General features: G+C 36.4%; 1 protein-coding gene across 2 annotated transcripts; it reads left to right on the top strand.

Annotated features, from left to right (window-relative positions):
* The first annotated feature begins 582 nt into the window (after positions 1-582).
* LOC113656481 (protein SSUH2 homolog) lies at positions 583-12,252 on the top strand. Of its 2 annotated transcripts, none has more exons than XM_027167775.2 (12): positions 583-741; positions 3,100-3,243; positions 3,534-3,603; positions 4,712-4,841; positions 5,463-5,523; positions 5,609-5,730; positions 6,047-6,109; positions 7,084-7,166; positions 7,417-7,509; positions 7,605-7,710; positions 7,855-7,962; positions 8,336-12,252. In XM_027167775.2, the coding sequence occupies exons 2-12, from the start codon at positions 3,102-3,104 to the stop codon at positions 8,474-8,476; spliced, it is 1,119 nt and encodes a 372-aa protein (XP_027023576.1). In that variant the 5' UTR covers positions 583-741; positions 3,100-3,101; the 3' UTR covers positions 8,477-12,252. The 2 variants fall into 2 exon arrangements, with proteins under 2 accessions (XP_027023576.1, XP_027023575.1); XM_027167774.2 differs by having other exon boundaries at positions 3,531-3,603.
* The last annotated feature ends 574 nt before the right edge of the window (positions 12,253-12,826 follow it).

Raw genomic sequence — 12,826 nt, 5'->3', positions numbered from 1 at the left:
AGGACCTGTGTTAATATAGGATCAGCTTTCCAGCGCTGGAGAGAATTGAAGAAGCGGGAAGATGGCCGCATATTCACAGATTGGAGTTTCCAGAGTCAATAACTCCTGAGCTAAACGCTGTTACTACACAAATAACATAACACTTTTCTATCGTAGTAATGCAGAGAGGCAGCTACAACAACGTTTTGTGTACAGTAGTAACAGCGTTTAGCCCAGGAGTTATTGACTCGGGAAATTCAACTTTACTTAAGACGCCGAGGCGCTTTTTTCCTTCTCGATAGGTGAGTAACGTTGGTTTTGCTTTGTTTCACAGAACTAATATATGCCTTTGTCCTTTGCATGATTATGCTTGTGTCATTTTTGCTTGTTTGTTTATCTGCAATCATATTGTTCTTCCCTTCAGCTATGATACAGCCACATTTCTTTCCATTATTTGCCTGGGCTACGTGTGTATATGTGGGCGGAGCTATCAATACAGGGGTGGGACATATTTGGGTTAGGGGTGTGTTTGTTTTGGTGATTTCAATTGTAGACATTGGCTTTCAAAAGTCGGAGACCCTGCCTTTAAGAGGAGGGTTTTAAATCCTTTGGTGATGTATGAGGTGGAGCTTCTATAAGAGATTTTTTCTATAAGAAAAGTTTTTGCTCCGTTATCCACACACACACACACACACACACTCTCACTCTCTCACACTCTCTCACTCTCTCTCTTGTTTAAAGCGTCTTATCCGGTCGGCCAAGGTAGGTTTAAACCTTTTTATGGATGCATATCAGCATAATTATTTATAGCTTTTGGAAAACTATTTAAAAAACAAACAAAAAACCGACCACAGATTAGCTAAACATTCGGTTAGTTTAAAAAAAATAAAAATTATATATATATATATATATATATATATATATATATATATATATATATATATATATATATATATTTGCATCATCATTAACATTATTATATTTGATATTTGCATAGGCTACTGCATCATTTGTCACCCGCATAAATACATTGGCTAAAATCTATAGTTATAGTTGTGGGCATGCGCACAGGAGGGCAGTTGTGTTTTGGGGGTTCCAAGGTGCGGCACCACGTTATTGCGCCGCCATGAAGAATAAAGAAAAGAGTTAATGACAAGGCGATGTGCCTCCGTACTTTATTTTCTTATATTTCAGTTTAGGCGAACCCGAAGTTAAACAATACTCGGTTACAATATATATCCTCACTCTCGTTTCCAATGTACTAATTACACATTAATCTTTTACAATATGAGTAAATAGCTTTCGGTTCTTTATTTAAAGGAAAAGTGAAATTAAAATAAGAAGAAATCACAAGACACACTGAACTGTCACCATGAAACCAAGAAAGGTTTTGTAACTTCCACATATAGATAGATTATAGAGTAACTGTAATAGAAAATTTAGTGATGATAGAAAACAAGCTAATAAAAAAAAGCTTAAAAAAGCAGTATCCATATGAAATATTCTTGAATGCATGGAAAAAAAATTGCATGAAAAATCTTTGTCCAACATGACTTGTGATATTTCTGCCTCGATTATTCAGCATTTGCTCCAGAAACACCTGAATACATACATTTTGTATCTACAACAATATTGTGCTGATAAGTTGGCACAAAAATATAGCAAGAACCTACACAAACTAAGAACGTCAGACTGCTTGAGGCAGGCTGAACAGGCTGAACAACATTGAAAACCTCAGGTCTGGTTCATATTTGCTTAGAACACTTAGAACTGTGCCGCTTCAACTCTGTAAAAACAGTCATTCTGTCAGATCCCTGTTATGTGTATATTTTTGTGTAGCTTGGGTTTGCACAGTAGATGAAAATTGGCTCCAGAGCAAGCACAGTAGATTTTATGGACAGACACAAAAGGTCTGTGCAGAACAAACCATGGGTTCCATATAAGACCATATTAAGTGTGTGTGTGTGTGTGTGTGTGTGTGTGTGTGTGTGTGTGTGTGTGTGTGCACGCAATAGTTTCATGCCATATCATGCTATCGTGTGTGTGTGTGCAATAGTTTTTCACAATCGATGAAACATTGTGATGTAAGCTATCGATTGTGAAGCTATTGATTGATACTGGATTTTAATCCCTTTTTAATCACAACTAGCTATCACTGTCTGGGTTATTCATTTACTATTATAGATCGGGTTGGGGCTTAAAAATCATTTAAAGATGTTCTCTAGTGGGCATCTGAAACATTTTGATTAGACAGGGCCAGAAATTATACTGAGAAGTATAAGTGAAAGCATAATGTGTCAAATTCTTACTCACTTAAAAATGTAAGTATCCACCACAAATACTTTTATACATTAAGTGTTAAAAAAACAAATGTTTGAAATTATGAAGTGGTTATTATTATGAGACTTGACATGAAAAGTCATCGTCATTGATCTTGTGACTGTTTCCCGTCATTTAAGCAGATCAGCTGCACCGCAAGTTGATTTGGCACAGCCCTTCCTGATGCCACCCTCCTCTTTCATACAGGCACTGAGAGAGTTAACAGTTCCCTCCCTGCCCTGGGGAGTGTTGTCACGGGATTTATGAAAGAAAAAAATACTTTCTTTATATTTGGAAATATAATTATATAAAATACATGAAAATATTATTTATAATAAAGACATTTAAAAAAGTGCCTAGGTAGAAGCATGGTTGGATATCAATAAAGTAGTCATGTGGTCATATGGAGCAATACTGATAAATTCACAACTGTCAACATTTACCACAGTCATAATAAATAAGCAACTAATCAGGAGAGATTCTCCTCCTTCAAATTGGTTTTCTGATTGTCTGATGGAAGCCATTTCAGAAGTAACCACAAATCAGAGTTGTGTAAAAACACTAATATATACAGCTGAGTGTTAACCCACTCAGAACACAGCAGAGTCATAACCAAACGTAAAACTTTAATTACAAACTGTTAATTGATGCCTTATACTTATTAGTATTAAGTCAAATGTTTACCCTATGATTACAATCATCAACAGTAGTCAGAAATATATTTGTTTTAATCTCCAATGTAGAAGATGTGAAGATGTATGTTTATCATGCTAATTTAAAATTTTCCTGTGTGTTCTACAGTCATGTATACCCCACTGCAAGGAATGCAGCCCCCTGCAACGTGCGGGATGCAGCAACCCCCCGTAATGCATGGAATGCATCAGCCCATGTTATATGGAGCTCAGGTCCCGCCGATCTCTATGCCTGGATACGAGGGAATTGGTGGTAGGAACATAAATAATGAAATGTAACATATATAATAATTAAACAATCAATTTTTAAAAAAAAATTGGGAACAGGCCATTGTGTTACAAGCCATCAAGTGGTTGTATGTACAAAAACACATATCTCAGAGTCTGATTATGGTTTGACTTAAGGTATTTGCCATGTATTTGGAGATGTGAATGCATGTAAATTGATTAATATATCTTCTTTAGCTTGTTTCACCTGTGTCTAACCTGCTGTTAATGACACAAATCTTGGGCACACTTAGTGGTAATGTGTTATTTTAGCAGGTGGGTTTGTTCCTCCTCCACCTGTCCAACCAATGCCAACTCCTGATTCACAGCCAGCACAAGAATGGAGGTAAGATTCCTTCATCTATGGGCAACATATTTTCATATCATCATATTCTCATGTATCTTTGTAACATTTTTAACAGTATGCCTACATAATAGTTATAGTTACCATCAAGATGAATCAGCTAATGTAAATGATGGCAAGCATGGCAGATATGGATCAAATAAAATCAGTGGTTCAGCTGCTGATACCATGTTATTTGGAAACTAGTACCAACCCTCCATATAGGTCAGAGGTTTGCCATATGTTATGCCCCATCTCTTGAACGTGAGGCAGCTAAGTCTAAAACTAGAAGGCTTGAAGGCTTTTCTAGGATGATGGTGATCTATAAGTAGAACCACCATTTTCAATTCTAGTCTCTAGTCTAGCCATGTTCAGCACCACATGTGGTATCAGCATCACTTGAGAATGCTATGACAAGTGACTGCAGCCACATTGGTGTTCAAGAACTGTGGACATTCCAAAAGTGGGTTATTAGTAGAAGTTACAAGGTGTTGCACCACTGTGGCATGCGACAGAATGTATCAGCTGGAAGTGAGGGTGGTCCATCTGGTTGAGAAGTTTCCAGCAGGGCTGGACTGTCCACTGGGACAGGATGTATAACAAGTAAAGTTCACAACCATATCCACTATCACTTATTACTGATTTTCACCCTGAGATGGCCAGTAAGACCATGGTCCCCACTACACAGCATCAGGACACACTTCTCAATTCAAAAAGACATTGTAGCACACACACACATTGCATAACCCTATGATGTAAGTTATATTACAAATGGTATTCACCCTGTCAGCTAAGTCTGGTACATTGCTGGATTTTCCATCTACTAGAAAACTGAATATGGCTGTTATTGTAGTGACTGACAGCAGTGTAGATAAAGGGGCCAGGGTTTTTCTGAAGGGGGCAAAAAACAGTCATCTGCCACAATTTCATGGGTGTCCTGAACGGTATATTTCTTTAGACGAAATGGAATCGGAGAAAAAAAGAGATTTTTCTGAGAAAAGACCAAACATGCCATGGTTAACGTAGTCACAAGCCTTTGCCCAAGTAATACACACGAAATACTCAATAAAATGTTCAAGTTAAAGAGAATTTAACTCTTCATTTGTTCCAGTGTTCCTGCTCTTACCAACGAAGAAGCCAAAGAAGCTTTTTATAACTTTGCATCCAGCAACTGCTGTTATTCAACTGGTCCAGCTAAAGATGGAGTGATCACCAATATGGAACAGTTCAACACCTACCGAGTAACTGCACTCACATACACACACTGATATAAAACTGATATACAACAAAAACAAAAGTGACTTATACTGTATGTACTTAAACTGTAAGACACAAAAGGAGTTTCCTATGACAGAAGACGAGCATTTGTGCTCTCTTCCTAGTGCACTGGTTGTTATATTTGTTCAGGTGAGTGCAATTTCAAATCCCATTGGTGATCTCATTTACTTTTAGATGAATCGCTGTGGGTGGACATAATGTAGTTCCTTGGAATGGATTAAGAATTTATTCACTGCACAGCAATACTATTTTAAACCCATGACACATCCATCGACTATCCTTCAGCATTTCTTTTGGTTGAATCTGAAAGGCTTCTAATACTTTTAAAATTAATAATAAATATTAATAAAAATATTAATAAAAATGATATGTTCTTTGTACCTGTAAGAAATCGAATAAATGTGTACTTTAAAAGCAGAAGCCAAAAAATTATAAAAACAGGTAGTAATTTACACTTAATTCAGACACTTAAACATATATATTTTTATTTTATGCTTACACTTCATTTACAACAAGCAATTCTTAGTTTTAAAGAGAAGGTGTTGAAAATAGCACTGAATCAGAGGATGTGTTCACCTTCACAGTATCGTCTGGAGACTTTCACGGAATCCAGAAAAACGGAGTGGGCCTCCAAGCCATATGAGGGTAATAACAGAATCAGATACATCTTAGTCATTTATATGCTCCCATTATTATTATTTTTCTTAATACTGTAAATGTATACCGTTAGGTCAGCCGGTGACCAACTTCACACAGAATATTCCTAATCTGTGGGAAATTCCGGTTAAACCCCCAAACATGTTTACAAATACTACTAAGGATGTGGAAGTGCCCAACACAGCCTCAGTCAAGGTATATATTAACAATTGCCAAGATTAATTACCAAAACTTTTTTTTTAATTTTTTTTATATCTTTGTGGGGTATATTTAAGATTTTAGTAGTGATAGAATTAGTAGATTTCAAACCTAAACTCATAAACATGTAGTAATTTTTTTTTTTTTGTAGTTATTTTATTTTTGGATGAAAGGAAGTCTTTGTAGCAGAGAATTAAGTTTACTTTAAGAATTTAATGCAACTGAACAAACTGGTTTTAATCTGCAATTACTGTATGGTATAATATCTAGTAGTTACATTTTTACACATATATATTGAAATTGTCCTCTCTAGCCATGTGACAAATGCTCTGCCTCAGGACACTGTCAGTGTACCAAGTGTCATGGATCCATGAATGTGAGTGATTTCAGCTTTTAAGAATTATACTTTCTATTAAAAGGGGTAGATATGAGGGAGATGTAAGAGGATTCAATTACTTTAAAAGCATACTCTCTGAAATGTTTCATGATATGAATGTAGTAATAATACGTTTTGCAATTTGACTGAACAAGTGATATTCCAAGAGTACGTATACTAGGTATGTTGGACTAATGTTCGACTTGAAAAACACAGACAGTGAAATATTCAAGAAACACTAGGACATGAAGGATGTATTTCATCATAAACAAATTTAATGTTGCTGCTTGTAGTCCCCTAGCCTTCTTTCTTACAATTTTAGGACAGGGTTGCCAAGTTTCAGCAAGAGTCCTGCCTCATATATAACTCAGAACCCATAAAAGATATAAGTATTCAGTTTCATTGTTCAGGTATAAGAAAGGTTGGATGCATTTTTTTTTCTTTTTTTCACTCTTTTTCACTCATGAGAAACAAGTTAACATCGTTCCACATTTCTGAGTTGCAGTGTTTATCTGTAAAGTGGATATTAAATGAGGATATTAAACAGTACATGAAACAGATTTTAATTTATTTAGTTTTAACCAAACCCAAACATTGCCTTACTGAAATCCAAATTAAAACCACATTTCTATCATATTTCTGTACAAATAAGTACAAAAGTACAAAGACAATCTTGCCTCTATTATAATAAAATGCTATTATACTCAATACACAAAGGTCGTCATTTTGCAAAAATGAAACACATATATGTGTGTTCTAGCTTTATAGTAGATTCTATAATGTGTCCAGAGACCATGTTCTTTAGGACAGAAATGTTTTATCTTTGTATTGATCTGCAGTACTTAGACAAGAAGAGCCAAGCCATGGCAGCAAAATGGTAGTCATGTGAAGACAGAGACACCATTGTTTTTTTTTTCTATTTTTAAAATCTTTTCGCCAAATCAGTATTTATTCTTCCAAATGTCTCAATTCAGGTACAGTGCAGTATGTGCAACGGTAATGGGAAAGCTGCCGAAGAACAAGTCTGTACAAAATGCAATGGCACAGGCAAAATGATGTAAGTTTTCACACTATAGCTTCTCTAAATGACATCCGGGTTGCACATCAGATGTTTGCATAAATGAGAACGATCATTCATTTCTTTGCTTCCATATACTAGAATTACACCTGAAAGCTTTCTTTCATTGCAAGACCCATATTAGACATGTCAGCACTAAAATGTAAAAATGTGTCAACATACCATTACTTCAGGCCACAAAAATAACCATATATGGGCCATGTGTTGACTTTTATCCCATGTTTAATAGGTGCCCTGATTGTTCAGGTCGTGGAACCATTGTATGTGCTACCTGCAAAGGGAAACAGAAGCTGTTAATGTACATCAAGCTTGTTGTGGAATGGTAAATCACCCTTGATTAAGTCACATTCACCTTTTGACACTTAAAATTACTGAAACGTATTCAACGAATAAAAACACTTGTTATGCGTACATCAGGAAAAACAACATTGACGATTATGTAACAGAGCAGTCAAGTGGTCTGGAGAAAAATGATTTTGAGTCAGTCACTGGGAAGAAGCTCTTCAAAGACACCAAATTCATGGTGAGAAAAAAGTTATCATTTTTACTACTACTACTTTTGAATAATAGTTTAGAATCTAAACTATTTAAACTTTAGATTCATGTCTGGCAGTGTAAATCTTGAAATTTACAGTATTTTTTATCCTTGCTGTTATGTTTATCACAGGTGTATCCCTTGAATGGATTTCCAGAACCTAATTTGGCTCAAGCATCTGAGAGATTAGTCAGGGACCATCACAGCAAATTTTCCCAGACATCACGCATCCTACAGCAGGTTAATATTCATTTATGCCTGACTACATACAGTCATTTGCACACTTGAAGTACTTAATTTTTTTATCCTGTGCTTTATTAATAGAAGTCACAGTTTAGTCTAGTCAGCGACAGGCTTTCGTTTTTTGCTATTTTTTCCTCAACCTTCCTTGCAGAAGAAATTTCAGTATTTTAAAATTTTTAAATTTCAGTTTTATTTTAGTAATAGTCTTACATTTTCTAAAGTGTATTGCATATTTTAGAGATCTACCCACAGATTTAAATGTGATTGTACGAACCTACTGTCATTTGTTCATGCATGAATGGGTTAAAATTTCACAACTGTTTTTCATGTGGAGACAAATTTAGAATTTTCTGACCTTTCTGTGTTCCAGCAACAAAGTATTGAGCTGATTCCCATCACCAAAGTGCTGTACCGGTGGCAGGCAAAGGACTACTTTTACTTTGTTTATGGTGTTGAGTTAAAGGTCAAAGCAATTGACTATCCAGCTACATGCTGCTGCACTATAATTTAAAAATGTAGCAAAAGCATGAACTTCCTGGATGAGTAGCATTCTTGGTTATTATTATAATTATCATTTCAATGAAAGGTTTGGTCAAAATGTGTTTTGACATGTTTTGTGTCTAAGTTTTACTTCTTAGGTTTTGCACTGGAGCTACAAGGCTATTTCTTTATTGAATATTATGGATAGATATCTTAATATTGGAAAAAGAGATTTCTATTAGTATATCATCCAGGCCCGGCTCCATGGGGGGCCAGAGTGGGCCTGGCCCACCCAATCAGAGGCTTGGCCCACCCTGGCCCCGAACCACATAACAGCCAATCACAAAATTGGTGCGATATTCAATTCAGCTCGAGATACGTTATTTTCTCATTTCTGCCCAACCCCCTTTTTTCCCCTCCTAGACAGACAGACTTGGCTCATTCATTCACATTCGTCGGACATGCTTATAAAGCAATAAACGACAGTCACAGTCACTTTCTTAGAACTGTTAGTGAACTTAATTAACACACTATATATAGGCTTATAAAATATAACATGTACAGATTTCTTGTTCCGAAAGGACAAAAGAAAACAACTGTAGCTCTCCAGGACACAGCTACCACCTCCTCATCCATTTGCGGTAATGAGGTCGGAGAAATGGATGAGTCGAGTTCATCTGCATCTTCCGATAGTGTCAAAAGCACAAATACACGCACTCAAAGAAGCAGCAATTCTGTCCCGAATGATTTAAACAGGGCGAATCCTTACCAGCCGGTTCTGAAATCATACCCCCGAACTCTTTTTGGAGGGAGAGAGAGATGTTTTTCGGCCGCTTGGTATCAGTCACGGCCGTGGCTTGAATATTCTGTAGATCGCGATGCATGCTTTTGTTTTCCGTGTCGAGTGTTCGGTGTTGCTTTCTCTGAAAATGACACGTTCGTTTCGACAGGTTTTCGAAACTGGAAAGCAGCATTAGAACGTGACCGCGGTCTTCAAAAACATGCGTGCAGCCAAGCTTATTTACAATCCTCGACCTCATGGACAGAGTTTTACTGCCGATCGGTGTCGGGGGAGACCGTAGCATGTTTGCTCGGCCCCCAACAGATAGAAAAGAATCGCTATTACTTAAAAAGCATGGCAGGTGTTGTTAAGTTTTTAGCAGTCAACGAGCTTCCACTACGCGGGGATTGTGAAACACGTGACAGTGAGGAAGATTGTTTAAATACACGTTGGAAAAAGATAAATACCTGGCTGACATTACATCAGGTATTCCACAAAATGCAAAGTACACTTCCAAAACCATCCAGAATGAAGTGATTGAAATTTTGGCATCCATGGTTCTGAAAAAAATAAAACAGAAATATGACACTGCTGATTCAGCTGCATTCTGTTTGAAAAGTGATGGCACAAGGGATCGGTGCAACACTGAAAATTTGTCCATTATAATTCGTTTTGTGTGCAATGGTGTGCCAGAGGAACATCTCCATTGGCTTGTTAGAACTCCAGCAGCTTGATGCAGATTACAGCACTACTGAAATATTACACCACTTGTCTGAAACAGGGTACAGTGCTGATAATATAATGAGCCAGTGTTATGATAGAGCATCAGTGATGAGTGGGGTACGAGGTGGAGTTCAGGCTTTATTACAACAAAGGTTGGGCAGGCATATCCCCTACATCCACTGCTATAACCACCAGCTTCACCTCACTGTCATACATGCGATTCAAAGTGAACCTTGTGCTAAAAGATTCTTTGACTTGTCAGGCTCCCTGCACTCTTTTTTCAGGCATCATTTTGTCTCTCAGAGATACAATTGCCCGTATCTCAGGAGACTGTTGGAAATCCGCTGGACAAGTCATTATGAAGTCGCAAAATGTGTGGTGGATAATGAGGAAGTCATTCTTGACATTCTTTTTAAGGTTTTCAATGATGGCAATGCATCAGTTGACCTTGCAAAAGAATCATCCGGGCTTCTCTCTCAGCTGAAGCTACGCCATTGTTTTAAACTTGGCAAATTTCTGATACATCTTCTCGCCATTTTAAAACCAGCTAATGCCATCCGACAGTCTCACAATGTTGATTTGTGCAGTGCAGCTGAAGTTGTGCAGGGATGTCTTAGTGCACTAAAAAATCTCAGAGAAAATGACAGTGAATTTCAGCAGTACTGCGCTGACATGTCTATTGTTGAGCCCTCACCAAAACGTCTAAGGACTGTGAATCCCTCCTATGGTGACTCTGTCATTTTTTCACCTTTAGGGCAAGAAGGGCAGTCAGGTTCTGAATGTGCCACTGCAGCTCTAAGACGACAGATGTTGAACCTACTAGATACAGCTGTATCAGAGATAGAAAACAGGTTTTCCACAAAGAATTTACAGCTGATGCAAGCCCTCTCAGGTTTAATGCCAAAATCCAGTTGCTTGAACCTCTCTGTAGTCTTGCAGGGGTTGCAAAAACTGAACTCCAGAATGAAATTCTTGTTGCCAGACCAATGCTGTCCAAAAAACTTCCATCTGATGCTGAATGTTCTGCTGTTTGCAAACTCTTGCAGGAATACAAAGATGCATTTTCAGGTCTTCATAAAATGTATGTATCTGCTATGGTCATGGGTGTCTCTACTGCTTCATGTGAGAGCTCATTCTCTACTTTGGCAAGAATTTTGACACCATTTCCCCGAACAATGCTTCAAGAGAGAAAAAAAAACCTTGTGGCCCACCTTTCATCTCATATCTGGAGCCAGGCCTGATATCATCCCTGTAGCTCCATCATAACCATTTAGAAATTCAGATGCCAAACATGTCTTGGCTAACCAACAGCCTTTAGGTATAAGTAATCTATGTATATTCTGTGATTTATCATAACACTACATAATGCTACATAATGCTACATAATCTAAAACGATAATATGTAATTTCATGATATTAATGTAAGGGGCCAAATGATTGACAAAAATGGACGTGTTGGTTCAGTGGATAAGGTTGAATGTGTTCAATTGTAAGTTCAAATGTTACCACTGAGTCACAGATGGGCATTCTGATAGTGTAAAGTTATTAATGCTTTACTGCCCAATGTATTGTTTGGAATGGATTCTGTTCATTTTATGGTTGCTTTTGACTTAGGTGCCTGCTCTTTGTCTAATGAATGTGTCATCCTCCATAAGTATGTAGCCATGGAGCAATAACCTTAACTTTAAAGTATTCATAACAGAGAACTATTTAGTGAACTAATACATTTCTGCTCTATATCCGTATGTAATCCAATATAATTATCTATTATTAATGAACTCAGCATTTGGCCTAATGCTTTCATATGATATCGATTCATGGCTTAAACTGCAGCTGATTTTTCTCCTGAAAAAAGAATGTAGCAGGCATTAGTAGATGTTCGTTATTAAGCTTTTCATTAGGTGGGTTTGAAAATCATCTACCAGAAATCAGGTTTTCCAAAATTCTCAGTTTACAAAGGTCAAATATCAATACCTCATGGCTAGCTGGTTGTACAACTGGTATATCTGTCTATTATTTTTTTTATATTATACTACTATGCTGTATTTCTTTTTAAAATAAATAATATGTAATCAGTCTAAGAGTTTTTAAAGTAAGTGGTTTGCTTCGGTTGTATTGTTTTTTTAATGTTAAATCCTCATCTGAACATGTGCTGTATGTATGTGCTGCATGTGTCTTACGGATGAAACCACTTTCTCTTTATACATGATTTATATATAAAACTGTGGAAACATAATCAAGCTCTTATCACTAAGAAAATGAAAAAATGAATACCGACAATAAATATGACCTGTCAAAGATGACACATTGTCTCACTGGTTCTAAAATTATTATTATAATATGTGCAATAGAAAATCTATTTAAACATCTCAACTACAAGGAAGTACATACATCATTAAATTTTTACTCTCACTTACAACACACTCATTTTACTCTCAATTACTTCACTTGATTAGATTAGATTAGATTAGATTCAACTTTATTGTCATTACACATGTACATGTACATGTACAAGGCAACCAAATGCATTTTAGGTCTAACCAGAGTGCAATAACAGCAAGTGCAGGATATACAGTTTTTTACAAGATTTAAATGAGGTAAATAAAGTGGTAATATAGAAGTAATTTACAATGTGTGTGTACTATGAACATAATATACAGATGGCTATAATTATAACTGAAATTTACAGAAGGATGAAACAAAAAATATATGCTATTGTTATAAACAGTAATTTACAGATGTGTATGTACTATGAATATAATATACAGATGAATATATAAGTACTATGAACATAATATACAGATGAATATATATGTACTATGAATGTAATATGCAGATGGCTATTAGTATAAACTGAAATTTACAGAATGGTATGTG

Source organism: Tachysurus fulvidraco, chromosome 2 (genome assembly GCF_022655615.1).
Source record: "Tachysurus fulvidraco isolate hzauxx_2018 chromosome 2, HZAU_PFXX_2.0, whole genome shotgun sequence".
In the NCBI taxonomy this organism is placed as follows: Eukaryota; Metazoa; Chordata; class Actinopteri; order Siluriformes; family Bagridae; genus Tachysurus; species Tachysurus fulvidraco.
This window is presented reverse-complemented; position numbering and strand designations above follow the sequence as displayed.